Raw genomic sequence first — 15,638 nt, forward strand, 5'->3', positions numbered from 1 at the left:
AAATAAACCAAATGTGTTGTTGGAAATGCCCGGATTGTTTGAAATTCTTTTTTTTTATTTTAGCTAAAAGCCCCATCTACCTCAGCTCACATCTTTAGTAAATTTCCTGTTGTTCATGATCCGCAGCCACAAAGGCAACATGTGTTTCCGAGGACATTAAAAACATCATTTCACCAAGAACCGAGTGCAAGTATTATCAAATACCCTGAGACTTGAGTTATGAAATCTGAGAGGTGAAAGACTTTCCCTGAAAATATCAATTTAATTCACGAGCGGACGAGACAGACACTGAACTTACAGCTCACTGGACAAACTAGCAGAACAGAAAAGCACGGAGGAGCAAAAGAAACGTTAAGCACTTGCAACACCTTTTATTATATTTGTATGGAGTATTTTTTTGTCTTTTTTTTATCACAGTAAGGAAGAAAACACCTCTTTAAACAATAGCACGACAAAACAACTGCCAAAGTTTAGCTCTTAATTGTACATATTTATAGTAAAGAAACATTCTTTATAAATACTGTTTCATCTGTAGCAAGTAAATATCATAATTTAATTACAAATGGATAAATATGGCAGTTGATATTTACAAAAGGAAGGGTGTTACAGAAAACTCAACGGCACAATGTTTATTTTCCTCACAATCTTCCATATAGTATTTCACAATTCCAACTGGCAAAGCACAAAACATCACAAGTTAAGCCCAGCAAACTAAAATATACATTCACAAGCATAATAATGTGGTCTGTTTGAGTTAAATGTTAACTTTGGCACTCTTTCCAGTTTATAGATGTTTAGTATAGTACAATCAATTCGCCTTAGGATCACAATATTCAACATTATAGTACAATTTTATTGTAATATGTGCGCTAAAAGTCCAGTTAGAAATAGCTACCATTGAAGAAACATCTATACACCAATGACCGACAAACTATTACAACCAATGGGGAAGTGGGCTTTTAACAATTATTTACAATATGAAATACACCTCCGCTATGATACATATTTTCCTCTGTTGGTGCTCGTTCCCTGGTGAATGAAAAATAATAAAATAAAGAAATATTTGTGTGCCCCTCGCGTGCACGTGTCCCAATCTCCCGCTGAAGGCTCCAGTGCTGTGAAATGAGTGTGTGTTGCTTCATTTCAGCAGAGTCCTAAACATACCACTCACTGAAATTGGAGGATAGGCCACTGTGGCTGGTGGTGTTGTGCACAGCTGAGGCTGGAGACAAGGTGGTGTTGCTTTGGGTCTCGGCGGTTGGGGACACCAGGCCTGGAGGCGTGGAAGATTCGTAACCAGAACTGGCTGCTGGTGATGAGTCCGAAGCTGGTGGGGACGATTCGTGGACCTGGAGACAAAGACACAATAATATTTCAAAACTTGCATGCATCAGAAATGGTTTAAAGATAAAAGGAGTAAGGGGGGAAAAAAAACATGCTCTCCTCCTTGGTGCAAAGCCTTGCAAAGCATTTACCTTCATGTGTTTTCGTAGAGAGCTGGGATGCGTGTAGGACTTGTCGCACATTTTGCACAGATACGGCTTGTCCGACGTGTGGACGTGCATGTGTTTCTTTCGGTCGCTGCTGTTGGCGAACCTTCTGTCGCAGCCTTCGAACTCACACTGGAACGGCTTCTCTCCTGTGCAGGAAAAACAAACAAAAAAAAAAAATGACCAAACAGTCCCGTTGATTTGGATTAAAAAAAAAAAAAACGAGCATACACACGGTATAGCTTCATACTAAAATCATCAGCGAATGTTTACAGATTCAGTTGCAGGAAGGGAAAAAAAAAGTTCGGTTTTGATACAGAAAAGAAAACCGTGGAGATTCAAAGTTTAAAGCTTGTTTTTAAGACAAGATGGGGGGTTGTTCCGTCTTATTTAGCCTAAATAATGCGCATAGTGATTTGGGGGGTTGGGTGGGACGAGGCCGTCCACGACAGGGCCCACAGAAGGCGCACCATTTGCTCGGGGACAATAAAAATCTAATTAGCACCTGGCCAATTCCGTGGCACGGCGGCGTAATGCATTTCTACAGACAATGCGTGGAAAAAGGTGAAAGGCTTGTAACGGCCCAGTCTAGCGCCTTCGGCAACCCACCAGAGTCATGCGTGAGAATAAAACGCAGAAAAAAAAAACAACAACAACACGGCACTCTTTACGCACGAACATAACTACTGCTGTAATTGCTAGTGCTGTTGTCGGTGGACACCGCACAACTCCAAAACAAACACGGAGTGCCCACGGTGCAGGGGGGGGGCACCCTCCCTTCCTCCACCCCCGACCCCCAACCACACACACACACACACACAAAAGGCCGCGATATAAAAAAAAATCGCGGGAATATGAGCTGTAAAATCAACGATCGTGAACGTTACATCAAACACAATTAAATCCGGCCTCGGTGCGCGTCCGTTGCTCCATCCTCCCCAAAAAAAGTTGAACTCAAACACCGAAACACGTCCAGAAAGCTTTATCTTTTAAGTGAAAATAATAAATAATTAAAAACACCCCCTCCTCCTGCCTCCCCCTGGGTGGGAATCCAAAGCTACTTTGGCTGTTTTGACAAATACTTCCGACTTTAGGGACCTAAAAATAGCCGCTTTAATGAGATCTCAAAGTGTCTAGACGCGCAGACACACACTTCAATAACAACTCGCATCGATCAACATGGAGATTCGAGGGGATGAAGTGAACAAAAAGTGGGGACAACATGGGGGGAGGGAGGGAGGGAGGGAGGGAGGAAGGGATGGGGGTTTTACCTACCTGTGTGTGTGCGCTTGTGGATCTTCAGGTTCTCCGACCGCGCGAAGACTTTGCCGCAGCCGGGAAACGGGCACGGGAACGGCTTCTCGCCGGTGTGCACCCGGATGTGGTTGACCAGTTTGTATTTCGCCTTGAAGGGCTTGCTGTCCCGGGAGCAGTCCTCCCAGAAGCAGACGTGGTTAGTCTGCTCCGGACCCCCGACGTGCTCCACCGAGACGTGCGTGACCAGTTCGTGCATGGTGCTGAAAGTTTTGTTGCAGCACTTCTTGGGATTGCTGAGCTGGTCGGGGTCGATCCACTTGCAGATGAGCTCCTGCTTGATGCACTGCTGCCTCATGTAGCGGAAAAAGGCACCGGGGTGGTGGTGGGCTGCCATGTTCATCCCCATGTTCATATTCATGGAGCCGTACTGGTTGTGCAGCTGCGCCGCCGAGTAGGGGTCGGCCCTCGGGCTGGAAACCTGGTGGTACTGCTCGGAGCGTCCGAAAACTTCCCCCGGTAGTCCCAGTCTCATTTGCCCGTTCAGGACATTCGGGGATCCGTGGGAGCCGTGCTGGTCGTGGATCCCGGGGAAGAGGATGTGGCCCTGCGTGTCTGTGTGAGAGTGATGGAGGGATCCCGCCGCGGGGCCGAAGATGGTGTGCTGGCCGCCGGCCGGGGAGGATTCTCCGAACCCGCGGCTGCGAAAGAGAAAGTCCCGGGTGGAGTTGAAAGGGGAGCCGGCGTATGACGTGACGTGGGCGGTGTGAGCCCCCAGAGCCGCGGCGGGGTAGCCCGGGGCTTGGGTGGTGAAGGCAGAGCTCTGTCCCGGGGAAAGATCGTGGTTGAGCTTGAAGGCGCCCATGTGTGCTGAGTCGACGAAGCTGTTCTGCGCCAAACTCAAGTCCCGCTCCTGCATCTCGCTGGCGGAGTGATGCCGGGCGAAGGAGCCCACTCCCAGGCCGGGGAACTGGTGGCCGGCGTCCAGTAACATGGTTCACGGGAGAAGTCGCGCTTTAAAAAAAAAAAAAAAAAAAAAAAAAGGGAGAGCGCGGTTCGGCGTATAACTTTTAGTGGGAGAAATAAAAAAAGGAAGAAAAGGAAAAAAATCTTTAATTCAATTTAAAAAAAAAAAAAGAAAAGAAAACGACGATGCTGTCACTCAGCGAGCGAACTTCCAGGACGCACCATACCGAGCGCCGCTGCGCCTCAAAGAGTCAAAAAGAAAACCAGCTCTGCCCCCTTATGTCTTTTTTTTTATTTATTATTTCAATTATCTTAATAATTTACCGCATTTACTTCGACTTCAACTTGTAGGTAAAAATCCAAATGTACCGAAGTTTCCGGTGGGTGGGGGTAAAAAAAAGAGCGTCCCGTCCTCCTGAACTGCGTTTGGAAATCAGGAAAAAAAAAAATTAGCTCGGGAAATAAATTATCTGACTAACGCGTCCTTTGCGAAGGAGAGAGAGAGAGAGAGAGGGCAGATGGAGCATCTCGGAGAAAGTGGGGGGAGAAAAAAAAAATCACCGTTCCGATCGGGCTACGGACGCGCCTCTGTGCTTCGGCCGTGTTTGCCGCGGAGGGTCCCTGTATCTCCGTGGACTGGCCCTTCCTCCTCTTCCGCCCCCTTTAACTGGAGCCACTTCATTCGCTCCTCGCGTTCTGATTGGCCGCCGAGCCTCATCAATCCCAGGTGTCCCTCCAATCGCAGGTGAGCGCCTCCGAGACCTAATAGTCCAACGCCATTTTCCACTAATAATTACCGCCTACTTTTAGGAGAAGCTTTTTTTTTTTCTTCTTTTTTTTTTTTTTTTTTTTTTTATTTGGGAGGGGGGGATACACAGGCTCAAGACAAGAGGAGGACGTGCGTTGGGCTTCATTTGTTTTTGCATGTCCACCACTATATTTAAATACATATATATTCATAAAATAAATGACTAAAAAACACATGGACCTGCCACTGTTTACGGGATGCAACGGTCAATGTGAAGCCATTGCTAAACATAGCTTTTTGTGCGTTTCATATTTGATTAGATGGGGGGGTTGATGATGAGAAAGACCGGAAACAACACGCAACATCAGAATTATCACTTAACACTTAAGAGGCAACAATGTTGTATATTGTTTGTGAGCGTGTCAGCCACGTTCCGATTCATACATTGGAAAACAAACAGCATGCAACTGCAGAAAATAAGTGTTGGAGACACCGGGGTTTAAAAATAAAATAGATATCGGGGAATACATAATTTGAATGAGCGATATGGGTTGAATTAAATCCATGGCTGTAACGCCAACCCAAGTCTGTATCAATGATTGATAAATACATAAATAAAGAAATGTGTGCGTTCATCTGCCACCCGTGTCTTGTCGTTTGTGGCAATGGCATCCTGAATAAATGAAGATTTATAGTGTCACAGTGGATGAAATTAGTCCAGTCTGTAAAAAGTCATTAACATAATTCAAGAATGTAAAATATTCAGTGACACCCCCACCCCACTGGAGTCCACGCAGAGACACCCGGGCCCGGTCTCGCTCTGCAGAGTTCTGGTCCATGCGGTTCTCGTTGACTCTCTTAAGGTTCCCATATGTTGCCGGTTCCGCGTGCACGGCAATTCTCACTTCGACCACAGCAAATTAGGGTTCCACGTTCCGGCGGTGAACGACGCGGAGGTAACAGCAAACCGCTGAGACCCGAGGGGTCGAGCTTTCCCTGAACGCGCCACGACCAAGGATTCGCCTCTGCAAAAGCAGGGTGTTTTTAGTAGATAGCGGGTTATACGATGATTTGACAGGAGTGTGTGTGTGTGTGTGTGTGTGTGTGTGTGTGTGTGTGTGTGTGTGTGTGTGTGTGTGTTAGCCCCAGAATAAACACATGAAACGATAACATGCAGTTAGAAGTGGTTTTGTGCACATTTCCTTCTGATTGCCTAACCGACAAAAAGATTTTTTTTAAAGGTGCATCGGTGCGGGAGCTGCGGTAACAAGCCAAAGGAAGTCTACTTACAGTTTTCACCCATTTTCACTTTGTCAGAATCGCACCAGCATCCCTGGATTCTGGAGACCGGACACGTCCCTCTTCCCCTCTCGGCTGTCTGAGACGACAATATCGGTGGAGAAGGGGGAGAAAATCATTTGTTGAAAACTTTTTTTTTTTCCTCCCTTTTCTTTTCCCTTTTCTTTTTTTTTTTTTTTTGTTACCGCGCGTCCGTGAGGTTGGACCGGGACGGGGCTGCGGGTTCCCTCCCGCATTCTTCCCCGTCCTATTTCAGCCGGCACCGCAGGAAACGCACAAGCTGATCCAAGTTCAAAGTCACGTCCGCCGACCCCTTGAAGAACTTTTTATTTCTATGAAAAAAAAAAACCCGCGAACCCTCCCCTAGATATGAGGAAAAAGGGTGAAAGAAGGGAAGGGGAAAAAAAAAAACATCACTCGGCCACAGTCACATGGCTGTGGATTTTCCCTTCTGCTCGGCGAAGGGAAAAAATTAAAATTCCCCAAAGAGCCAACGTTTCAACAGGTTTACGAGACCAAATAACAAACAACTAAATCATATAATATCAGAATATGGCGCCATCTTTATCCTGCACCAAGACTTCATATAAAACACCAGTCTGGCTTCATGTCTCTGGATCATTATGGGCCATAAAGGCGTAACCTGCTCTTACAATCTCCTGTCTGACAATATCAATATGTTGACACGCAGGAAGGTTGCTTTTGTGGTTTTCCGTGACCTTGTGTTTCATGGGTATTTGACCTTTGACCTATTAAGACCACATATGTTGCCCTCTTGACTCCCTTTGGTAAAATGACCCTGTTTATGACAAAGTGTCTTTGTTTTAAAAGGGAGAGAGAGACAGAGTGGGAGAGCGAGAGCCAGAAAGAGAGGGACGTTTTCAAGATGCCCCCCTTCCTGTGGCATATGTAATATTTAAACGCTAAATGTGGAAAAAAGAAAAAGTCTGGAACGCATATGATTCTCATATGACAATTGGACGCATGTGAAAAATGCAAATAAATAACTGTAGCTAACAAAAATCCACCAAAAGAGAAATTTAATATGAACATATATATCTATATATATCCACAAATACATATCTCTCTCTCTCTCTATATATATATATATCAACATCTATAATTATAACTGTTTCCTTTCCGTCAGGTTCCCTTTGTGGTGCTCCGTTTTATGAGCCCCCACCGCTCCTCTGGATTTTTATGGCTTTGGAGGGGCTCTCAATTCAGCACAACGTGTTTCGTTCCTCCATAAATATAAGTGAAAAAACTCGAGAGAAAACACTTTCACATGAAAAACTACGTGGGAAATGGGATGGTTTTCACCCCCCCCCCCCCATAGTCACATAATAAAACGGGATAGGAAGCTGAATTGTGAGAAGCAACAATGATCTCAAATTGTGAAGTAAAGGAAATGTTAACTGCTTCACAATTTTCTAATTATTTAGCTATAAAAAAAAGCGCATTAATATTTTGAACTCAAGTTTGTGATTAAGTGACCAAAGTGCAACAGGCCCTTCCTGTACTGCTACAATTTCACTGTAATACATGGACTGATTTTTTTTTTTTTTTTTTTGGAGGGGGGGGGGGGTGAAAAAGGTATCGCAATGAAGTCATATCAATGACAGATACACGTCCTGCTGTCAGCCCTCAGATTGTAGAAGAAGGGATCCTTCATCTTAACTCAACTTCTGCATCACAAGTGTCTGCGAAGTCAATTAGACTTAGCGGGCCGGGGACGGAGGCTCTGCCCACATTTGTGGTATCAGGGATTTTTATAGAGTTTGTGAAAAATGTCTGGAAAGGACGTAGGGAATATAACTTTGGAAAAGAAAGGTGTTTTCCTAGCACAAGCCATTGTTTTGGTTTGATTTGTTTCATTTTCTCAGCACAGCAGACTAACTTGAACACGTTCACGCACCGAACAATAAAACTGAAGACGGTAAGATTTCAAATGGAGCGTCTGAAAAGTGCGAGGAACAAATACGGCCTAGAATTTAGATTTCAAACGTCCTTTTTTAAAATTTATTTTCAAGACTGTATCGCCTCTGCTCGCACATAAAGCAACGGGCTCCGTTGCGCACGATTTGGACAAAGTGCTGCTTTCTTTATTTTGGAATAAACATGAAACAACCGGCGGCTGCAGTAACCTTATTTACCAAAACAACCGATACACACATCCACTAAATATATGTAAACAACAGTCGCCGTTTCTTTTCCAACATGTCAAATAAAAAAATAATAAAAAAAAAATAAAAAAAATAGTTCCGCTCCATATGAGCGGGTTCGGTGGAAAAGGAGCGGCGGCCGTCAGTCACATGCGGCCGTGGCGGTAAACAGCGCGTCGCAAACACAGATCTGCCGGTAACTTTGAGTACAACTTTTTGTAGTCAACAGCGATGAAGAGAGTGAGGGGGCGGAACCCTGCTGAGCCCCTGCGCTGAACGGCAGCCAATCGCTTCGTTCCCCTAACTGCCAGTCACCGAAATCCGTCCAATACCCGCAGTGCCATTTCTAAACTGTATTCCCCACTGTGTCCTCCAACTGTTGTATGTTCTGCCAATCGCTTGAGGACAGAGTGGGAAAGGGAGCAAGCAGAGAGTTAGACGCCGGACAAAAGAACTTATAGACCCCTTGTAAGCATATTTTCCTCATGTTTTAGGGAGCGTGTTGCAAAAAAAAAAAAAAAAAAAAAAAAAAAAAAAAAAAAAAAACAGTCGCTGTGAGCGCGGATGGACTCAGTGTAGTGATGGAACCCCCTTTAAGCAAGAGGAATCCGGCGATAAGATTAGCGGATTTGGCAGCGACTCAGCCCCTTCCTCATCAGAATATGACAGGCTTCCCGGGGCTGGGGGGGCATCACCCTCTCTCCCACCATGCCCACCTCCACCCTGGGGAGCTGGGCAACGACCCCGGAGTGGCACTCACTCCATTTGGACCAGAGCACATGGCACAGACAAATGCTCTCAAACTTAGCCCCTCTCAGCACATCCAGAGCCACCACGAAGCCCAGACCGCGGCGTCTTTCACTTCTGCTCAGACCACAGTTGGTTTCCCCGTGGCTCACCCCCACTCAGGCTACTCAAGCAGCAGGGACTTCATCCTCAGGAGAGAACTCTCAGCCTCTGCTATGCATGCACTTGGCGACCAGCATAGTTCCGCCTCCTCCCCTCATCACCATGGCATGTTCATCTCCCCAACAGGTGCTTATGGGCACACGGAAAGTGGGGCCCATTCACTTTTCACTGGACTTCACGACCAAGCGTCCCCGGGCTCCCACCACCATGCCCTCAACGGGCAGATGCGCCTGGGCATACCGGGGGACATGTACGGCAGGCCGGAGCACTTCGGACACAGGCCGGAGCACTATGGACCCTCCTCCCTCCACAGCTACAACTCCATGAACCTCAATGTGAACATCGCTTCTGCTCCTCACGGAGCGGCGGGGGCGTTTTTGAGATACATGCGGCAGCCCATCAAGCAAGAGCTGATCTGCAAATGGATCGAGCAGGAGCAAAGTCCGAAGAAGCCCTGCTCGAAAACTTACAGCACCATGCACGAACTGGTCAACCACGTCACCGTGGAGCACGTCGGGGGACCGGAGCAGAGCACCCACGTCTGTTTCTGGGAGGAATGTCCGCGGGAGGGGAAGGCGTTCAAAGCGAAGTACAAACTGATCAACCACATCCGCGTGCACACCGGCGAGAAGCCGTTCCCGTGTCCGTTCCCGGGCTGCGGGAAAGTCTTCGCGCGGTCGGAGAATCTGAAGATCCACAAGAGGACGCACACAGGTTAGTGGCTCGAAGCCCCACGCAGCGAGATATCGCCGAACCCGTCAGACTACAGTGCTTTTCCGTGCGCGCAGACTTTGCCTCTTCTTCTTCTTCTTCTTCCTTTTTATTATTATTATTATTTTTTTTTAACTTTTTTTACGTCCTCGGCGTGGCCTTGCGTAATTACGCACGCGTTAAGTAAGCCAAAAAGTTCAGCCTTTCTAATTCGCGCAACGCATTTATATAAATAATTCCCCCACGCAAATCGTGAACATCCGACGCGCTGAGAACATATGATTTGATGATTTGGGCAAACGTGCTTACGTACGCGCACGACCGTGCGACTGGCAGACGCTTAAATTGAATTATCTGCGAACGTCGGACGTTTGCTCAAATAAACGCGGAGGGATCCGTCTCCGTCCGCGCTCGGCCGTCGCGATTCCGAGCGACTCGAAACAGCCGGCATGAAAATAAGGAGAAATTTAAAAACAAACGGGCCAAAGTTTAGACACCGACAGTTTTTCAACTTAAAAATGAACTTCTTTCAAAGCTTTCAGTCCTGCAACGCACCTCCCTTTTGTGGTTTTACAGAACATGGGGGTGCAGTTTGAGCCAAAAAGTGGCTGAATTTAGAAGCGCGCACACACACACACACACACACACACACACACACACACACACACACACACACACACACACACACACACACACACACAGGCCCGTTACTTGTCTGGCAGAGGACTAACTATTGCATATTTTCATATAAATAAACCACAACTTAATACGGTTAACACGTGTTCATCGTGCCGTATCGACAGTGACGATTGATAGATTCCTTAAACTAAGTCTATTTGACAGAAAACACTGTGTTAAATTATAACAATTCCACCGTTGGTCCATAAATGGCGGTCTCCGGAGTGCACCCTACCCCCACATACATGTAACCAGGAGGCCTAAAGGCATGTTACACATGTTCACGCAGGAGGGAAAAGCCAAGTGGGTGTGGGAGTGGGAGTGGGAGCAGGGGCTGATGTGTTTGTGAATGAGCTCTAACGAAGGGGAAGCCCCAGTGGAGGATGGAAGACCAACACTCCGAGCGGTTAATGAGACCCCAGTGTCCTATATGTGCGTGTTTGTAGGTGCGCTTGTGTATGCGTTATCTTAAAATCGCCGTTCAGACGCCCCCACGTGTCGGACGCATATAAGCGTCAGTGTGACGTCATTGGCTGTAAAAAAAAAATGGATTAAAAATCGGAGAGGAGCAAAGAAAAAAAACTTATATATATATATTTTTTATGTATGTCTCTCTCACACACAAGGGGAAAAACCTTTCAAGTGCGAGTTCGACGGCTGCGACCGAAAATTCGCCAACAGCAGTGACCGGAAGAAGCACTCCCACGTCCACACCAGCGACAAGCCTTACTACTGCAAAGTGCGCGGATGTGACAAATCCTACACGCATCCAAGCTCGCTGCGGAAGCACATGAAGGTGCACTGCAAGTCTCCGCCGCCCCCCAACACCACCGGGGTCACCTACATCTCCTCCTCCACGAACCCTCTTGGGGACCCCCTGTCCCCCAACTCGGAGATACACAGGAGCCGCTCGGCGACCCTCTCCCCTCAGGTCACAAACCTTAACGAGTGGTATGTGTGTCAGGGGAGCGGGGGGCCCCACCACCTGCACACCCCCTCCAGCGACGTGCCAACCTCGGAGTCAGACGACGAGGACTCTTTCAGAAATTCGGACCCGAGGACGATGCTCTGATGCCCGGTTCAAAACCGACCCCCCCCCCACCCCCTCCCACACACACACTCTCCCCGCCCCATCTCTGTGTGCAGATCCACGCAATATCGATCCGATGTATTCACTGTGCACTAGGCAGATTTGAAACGCGAGATTACACGAGAAGTGAAATCCTCTCTCATTTAAATAGAAAGCCGAGATTAATTAAAGAGTCGCTTGGAAATAAAGAGGCGGTTTTTGGGGTTTGTCCTTTGACGCACATCTGAGGATTCAACTGGTGCGTTCAAGTGTCTCCCCTGATGTGACCCCTCCTGCCGCCAGTCGCCATCATTAGTCGAGAGGTAATGGTACTGCTTGTCAGCCCACGAGTGGCAACAAATACAGTAGTTCCCCCCACCCCGCCCACCCGGGGTGGGGGTCTCTTCTAGATATGGTACAAACAGGAAAAAAAAAAAAGAAAAAAAAAATGGAAGCAAACGTCTGTGTCTTAAGGGTTCTCATTAACTTTTTTTTTGTCAGATTTATAATTACGTGTGTTTGGATGGAATTTTGTAATATTTAAGAACTATTTAAGTCTATATTTTATGCAAAAAAAAATACACAAGTGTTATGCTCGTTAAAGAGTACGAGTAAGTCCATTGAGACCCTAAATGTATACACTGACAGGCTTTGACCCTGTGGGATTTGTATATATGTAATTGTACCGATGCTTGTGAATGTTGTAGTTTTAATTACAAAAAAAACAAACAAACAAAAACAGTCGTTTTGTACATTGTAATTTATTTGCTGGGATCGATGTTATATCGAAATTACAGAAACACCAAAGAATGATACTACCAGATATTTGGTGATGCCTAATACCCTGCTGATATTACCTTTCTTATTTTTATTTTATTTTATATATATATATATATATATATATATATATATATATATATATATATATATATATATATATATATATATTTAATTGTGTTCTGTAAAAGAAAAAAACACTGACTTGAATAGGCTGTGTAATGTGAACGTCCTTTTCTCGCATGCCTTTTTTTGTAGTGATCTGTCTTTCTCTCTGAGGTGCATGGTGGATAAAAGAGATGAATCAGTCCTGATTGTGCAGACCGTTGATGTTCAAAATTAAATTGAAAAAAAAAAACGTCAGTAATTTAAATAAATTAAAAAAAACAGACATTTACAATAAACAAATACAAGGACTTACATCGCCACGACTAAAGGAGTGTCACATTATTAAGATGCTTTGATGGATTTGAATTGTAGTGACTGTGACATACTGACACGTTTGTGGCGCTTGCTTGGGTGTTTGAACGAATGACAATCTACGACAACAGCAACAAATAATAATAATCTCAAGTTGGGTGGAAAAAAAACAAAGCATAGCTCTATAAAATATCCAGTGTTATGTCACAAACGGGCCTGAAGGGGCAACGAGGCGGGTCAAAACTAATCACCGAGCTAATGTGGAAATTTATAGCCCCCTGATGGCGCTGCCTCTGAAAGGCGCGCCTCCAAAAACCATGGCGTGAATCATTCAAGGGAAAAAAAAATAAAAGATAAAAGTTATCGGACAATAAGCAAGGCCTTGTATAGATCGTACAAAACAAGTAACCCCCCCACACACCTCCATTTTCTCCATTGAAATCGCGCAGTCTCACTTTCAAAGGGATCCCTGGACGAAAATGGACCGACGCTCCAAAAGCCCCGCGGCCGCCGGGGACGCAGGCCGGACGCGCCGGCACTTTCCGAAGTGAACACCTGGCTTCGTCTCTCCCAGTTCGGATCTCGTCTTATTGGAACATCTGTCAGCGAATCGGTGAGAAAAGAAAAAAAAAAAAGCTCCGTGTTTAGAGCAGCGCGTCCACGCAAACGCACACGAGAGACAGGTTCACTTTGACAGGTACCGACACATGGAGACCAAACCAACCAAGACCATAGGACTCAATAGAATAAATACATACATACATTAAAATATATGGTTTCAATTAAAACGCAAACAATAATATAAACAAACACCGGAACTGGAATGCATCCAACCATGAACTTAAAATTAAAAGAGAAATGTTTTTTTTTTTTTTTGGCCCTTTGCGGATTTTGATAGCCGTGTTTTGAATTATGATGCAAAACGGAGTGGGGGGGGGGGTAAACGGCGCGGCTTTTTTTCCTCCTCTTTTTCTTCCACTTTTTTTTTAAAGAGAGTGGGAGAGAGAGAGGGGAGGGAGAGAGAGAGAGAGAGAGAGAGAGAGAGAGAGACGGTGCGCTCTTCTAAGTTCGGCCTCTGTTTGGAAACAAGTGCTGAATGGATGTTACCAAAATAAACAGGATGAAAAATAAGCAGAGACAGTTGTTCGGGCATTAAGGCGGAGGGAGACTTCATAAAGAGGAGTGAGGCGGTCACCCTCGAGTGAGAAAAGCTTTGAAGTAGAACTTATTATCTGAGGAATACTTTTGGGTTGTCCTAACGACGCCGCTGAATGGGAAAGGCGCTCCTTTGTCAGCGATTTGTTCTCCTTTAGTGGGATGCCCGTGGAAATCACTTACACGGGCCACCTTAACACACCGCCTGCAAATCAGTAACCGGCGGAGTCAGACATGCAGACGCCACTTTGCGGAGGACAAAGCGAAAAGTCGCAGTGAAAACGCCGCCGCTTCTCAATTGCGCCCTTTAAAAAGCGCTTGAATGATAATTTCTTGGACGAGCGTAAAAGCAAAACAAACGCCGTCTTGTCAGACTTTACAAGCATTATCCATCTCCTGAATGTGCCCGACACAATGCGCACGGGAAAGGAGGACAAACACATACACACACACACACACACACACACACACACGGCTTGTGAAGTTATCATTTCGGTCACAAAGTTAAGGGTCTCTGTTACCGCCGGGAGGGGAAAAAGAAAAAAAAAGGATTAAAAAAAAAATTGGTGCACCTGCGTCAGAGACGTAACGTGGATGAAACATATTTGGATTTAACCGAACCCCTGGGAGACTGTGACCGCATTCGATTCCTTAAAAAAATACAGTATATTTATTCAAAAAATATAAACTTCTTTTCCTTTTTTTGTTGGACATTTGAGCTTTTTTGACTTTAGATCACAATCAATGTTATAACTGATTGATCGCCAATATAACCTATATATGTAGTAGCCCCAAAACGTTTTGGGAGGTAAATTGACGTGAGGGATATTTATCACATCCTAATCCCAACACACCTGTTTGACAGTTCACCTTTAAACTCTCGTGATGTTAAGTTTCATCTTCACAACCTGTTTTTTTTTTTCATTCTTTTACAAACACACCGCTTCTTGCCACATCGCCCAGGCGTTTTGCCAACTTTCCTTTTTTTTCTTTTTTCTTTTTTCTTCTTCACGTTCCCCTCTCGGCTTAAATCTCAAATTTTACGATCAAGTCAGAAAAAAAAAAAAAAAAAAAAAATCCCCCCCCATTTTACCGTCTGCCGCCGCGAACCGAGCCGAACCGGTGAATTTGTTTCCCCGCCTCCCCCCTGCTCAGACCCGGGACCCTGCAGCGGGGATCGTCGCTCCTCTTCCAGTCCAACTGGAGCAGATGTGGTTTCACCTTTCAGCCCTGCCGTCGATCCCAGAGGAGAGAGGGAGTTAAAGATCTGACAATGGGCGCGGTGGGGGGGCTTCTCAAGTGACCCGCACTTGAGTTTTCATTGGAAGTTCATTAAATCAATTACTCAGTGAACACATCATAATTTTTTGGAAAACTTTTTTTTTTTTTTAACAGCCTATAAAATATTGGATCCTGATCGGTCGGATCTCATCTCACTTTTTATTGCCAAAGGAAATTGGTTATTTTAGTTTTCTATTTTCTATCCTGCTCAAAATGTGGACATTGCAACTCAGCCGTTCATCTGATGGAGGATTCAGACCTCTGAAAAGTTAATTTTGAATTGTGCACACACACACACACACACACACACACGTACGTATGTAAATGTAAAAAGTGGCAGAACCCTTTATGTCCTGCTGGAATCAGTGAATCCATCGATCATCCTGTCAAACACATTTTGAATCTCATAAATTGAGCTCAAAGAAAAGAAAGGAAAGGGAAGCAAGCGGAGGAAAAGAGTCCTGAGCAGTCAGTAAGAGTTAAAATATTAAATGATAATGTTTTGAAAACACAAGACAAAATTCAGGGGACATTGCTATATTGCACCGCAATAAAAGCAACTCCTTAAACCAATGTGTTTGGGTAGTAAACTATAATTCACGTGGAAAACATTTAAAACATCTTTGTAACATTTGTATGAAAAATATTTATCCAAGGTAGATATGAATATATTTCATATTAATTTTCATGGGACCTTAATGGTTAATACTATTCAT

General features: G+C 45.2%; 2 protein-coding genes across 3 annotated transcripts; one reads left to right on the forward strand and one right to left on the reverse strand.

The window, feature by feature from the left end:
- Positions 1-346: 346 nt before the first annotated feature.
- zic2a (zic family member 2 (odd-paired homolog, Drosophila), a) lies at positions 347-6,008 on the reverse strand. 2 transcript variants are annotated; one of them, XM_086144949.1, is made up of 5 exons: positions 5,943-6,008; positions 5,749-5,836; positions 2,766-3,758; positions 1,476-1,639; positions 347-1,349 (listed from the first exon to the last, which is right to left on the reverse strand). In XM_086144949.1, exons 3-5 carry the CDS (start codon positions 3,736-3,738, stop codon positions 1,155-1,157), a joined length of 1,332 nt encoding a protein of 443 aa, XP_086001075.1. In that variant the 5' UTR covers positions 3,739-3,758; positions 5,749-5,836; positions 5,943-6,008; the 3' UTR covers positions 347-1,154. The 2 variants fall into 2 exon arrangements, with proteins under 2 accessions (XP_086001075.1, XP_086001074.1); XM_086144948.1 differs by lacking the exons at positions 5,749-5,836; positions 5,943-6,008 and having other exon boundaries at positions 2,766-4,095.
- Positions 6,009-8,503: 2,495 nt separating this feature from the next.
- Positions 8,504-11,738, forward strand: zic5 (Zic family zinc finger 5). Its single transcript, XM_086144950.1, has 2 exons — positions 8,504-9,545; positions 10,847-11,738. Exons 1-2 carry the CDS (start codon positions 8,504-8,506, stop codon positions 11,290-11,292), a joined length of 1,488 nt encoding a protein of 495 aa, XP_086001076.1. The 3' UTR covers positions 11,293-11,738.
- Positions 11,739-15,638: the final 3,900 nt, after the last annotated feature.

The sequence above is a fragment of the Fistularia commersonii genome, chromosome 4 (genome assembly GCF_037954325.1).
Source record: "Fistularia commersonii isolate RoL2024-O1a breed Wild chromosome 4, RoL_Fcom_v1.0, whole genome shotgun sequence".
Lineage (NCBI taxonomy): Eukaryota > Metazoa > Chordata > Actinopteri > Syngnathiformes > Fistulariidae > Fistularia > Fistularia commersonii.

Coding starts and splice junctions, on each gene's coding strand:
- zic2a (XM_086144949.1), bottom strand. CDS start 3,738: ATGTTACTGGACGCCGGCCACCAGTTCCCCGGCCTGGGAGTGGGCTCC. Junction 1,640..2,765: donor CCACAAGCGCACACACACAG/GTAGGTAAAACC, acceptor TTTCCTGCACAG/GAGAGAAGCCGTTCCAGTGT. Junction 1,350..1,475: donor CTCTACGAAAACACATGAAG/GTAAATGCTTTG, acceptor CTTTGTCTCCAG/GTCCACGAATCGTCCCCACC.
- zic5 (XM_086144950.1), top strand. CDS start 8,504: ATGGAACCCCCTTTAAGCAAGAGGAATCCGGCGATAAGATTAGCGGAT. Junction 9,546..10,846: donor CCACAAGAGGACGCACACAG/GTTAGTGGCTCG, acceptor CTCACACACAAG/GGGAAAAACCTTTCAAGTGC.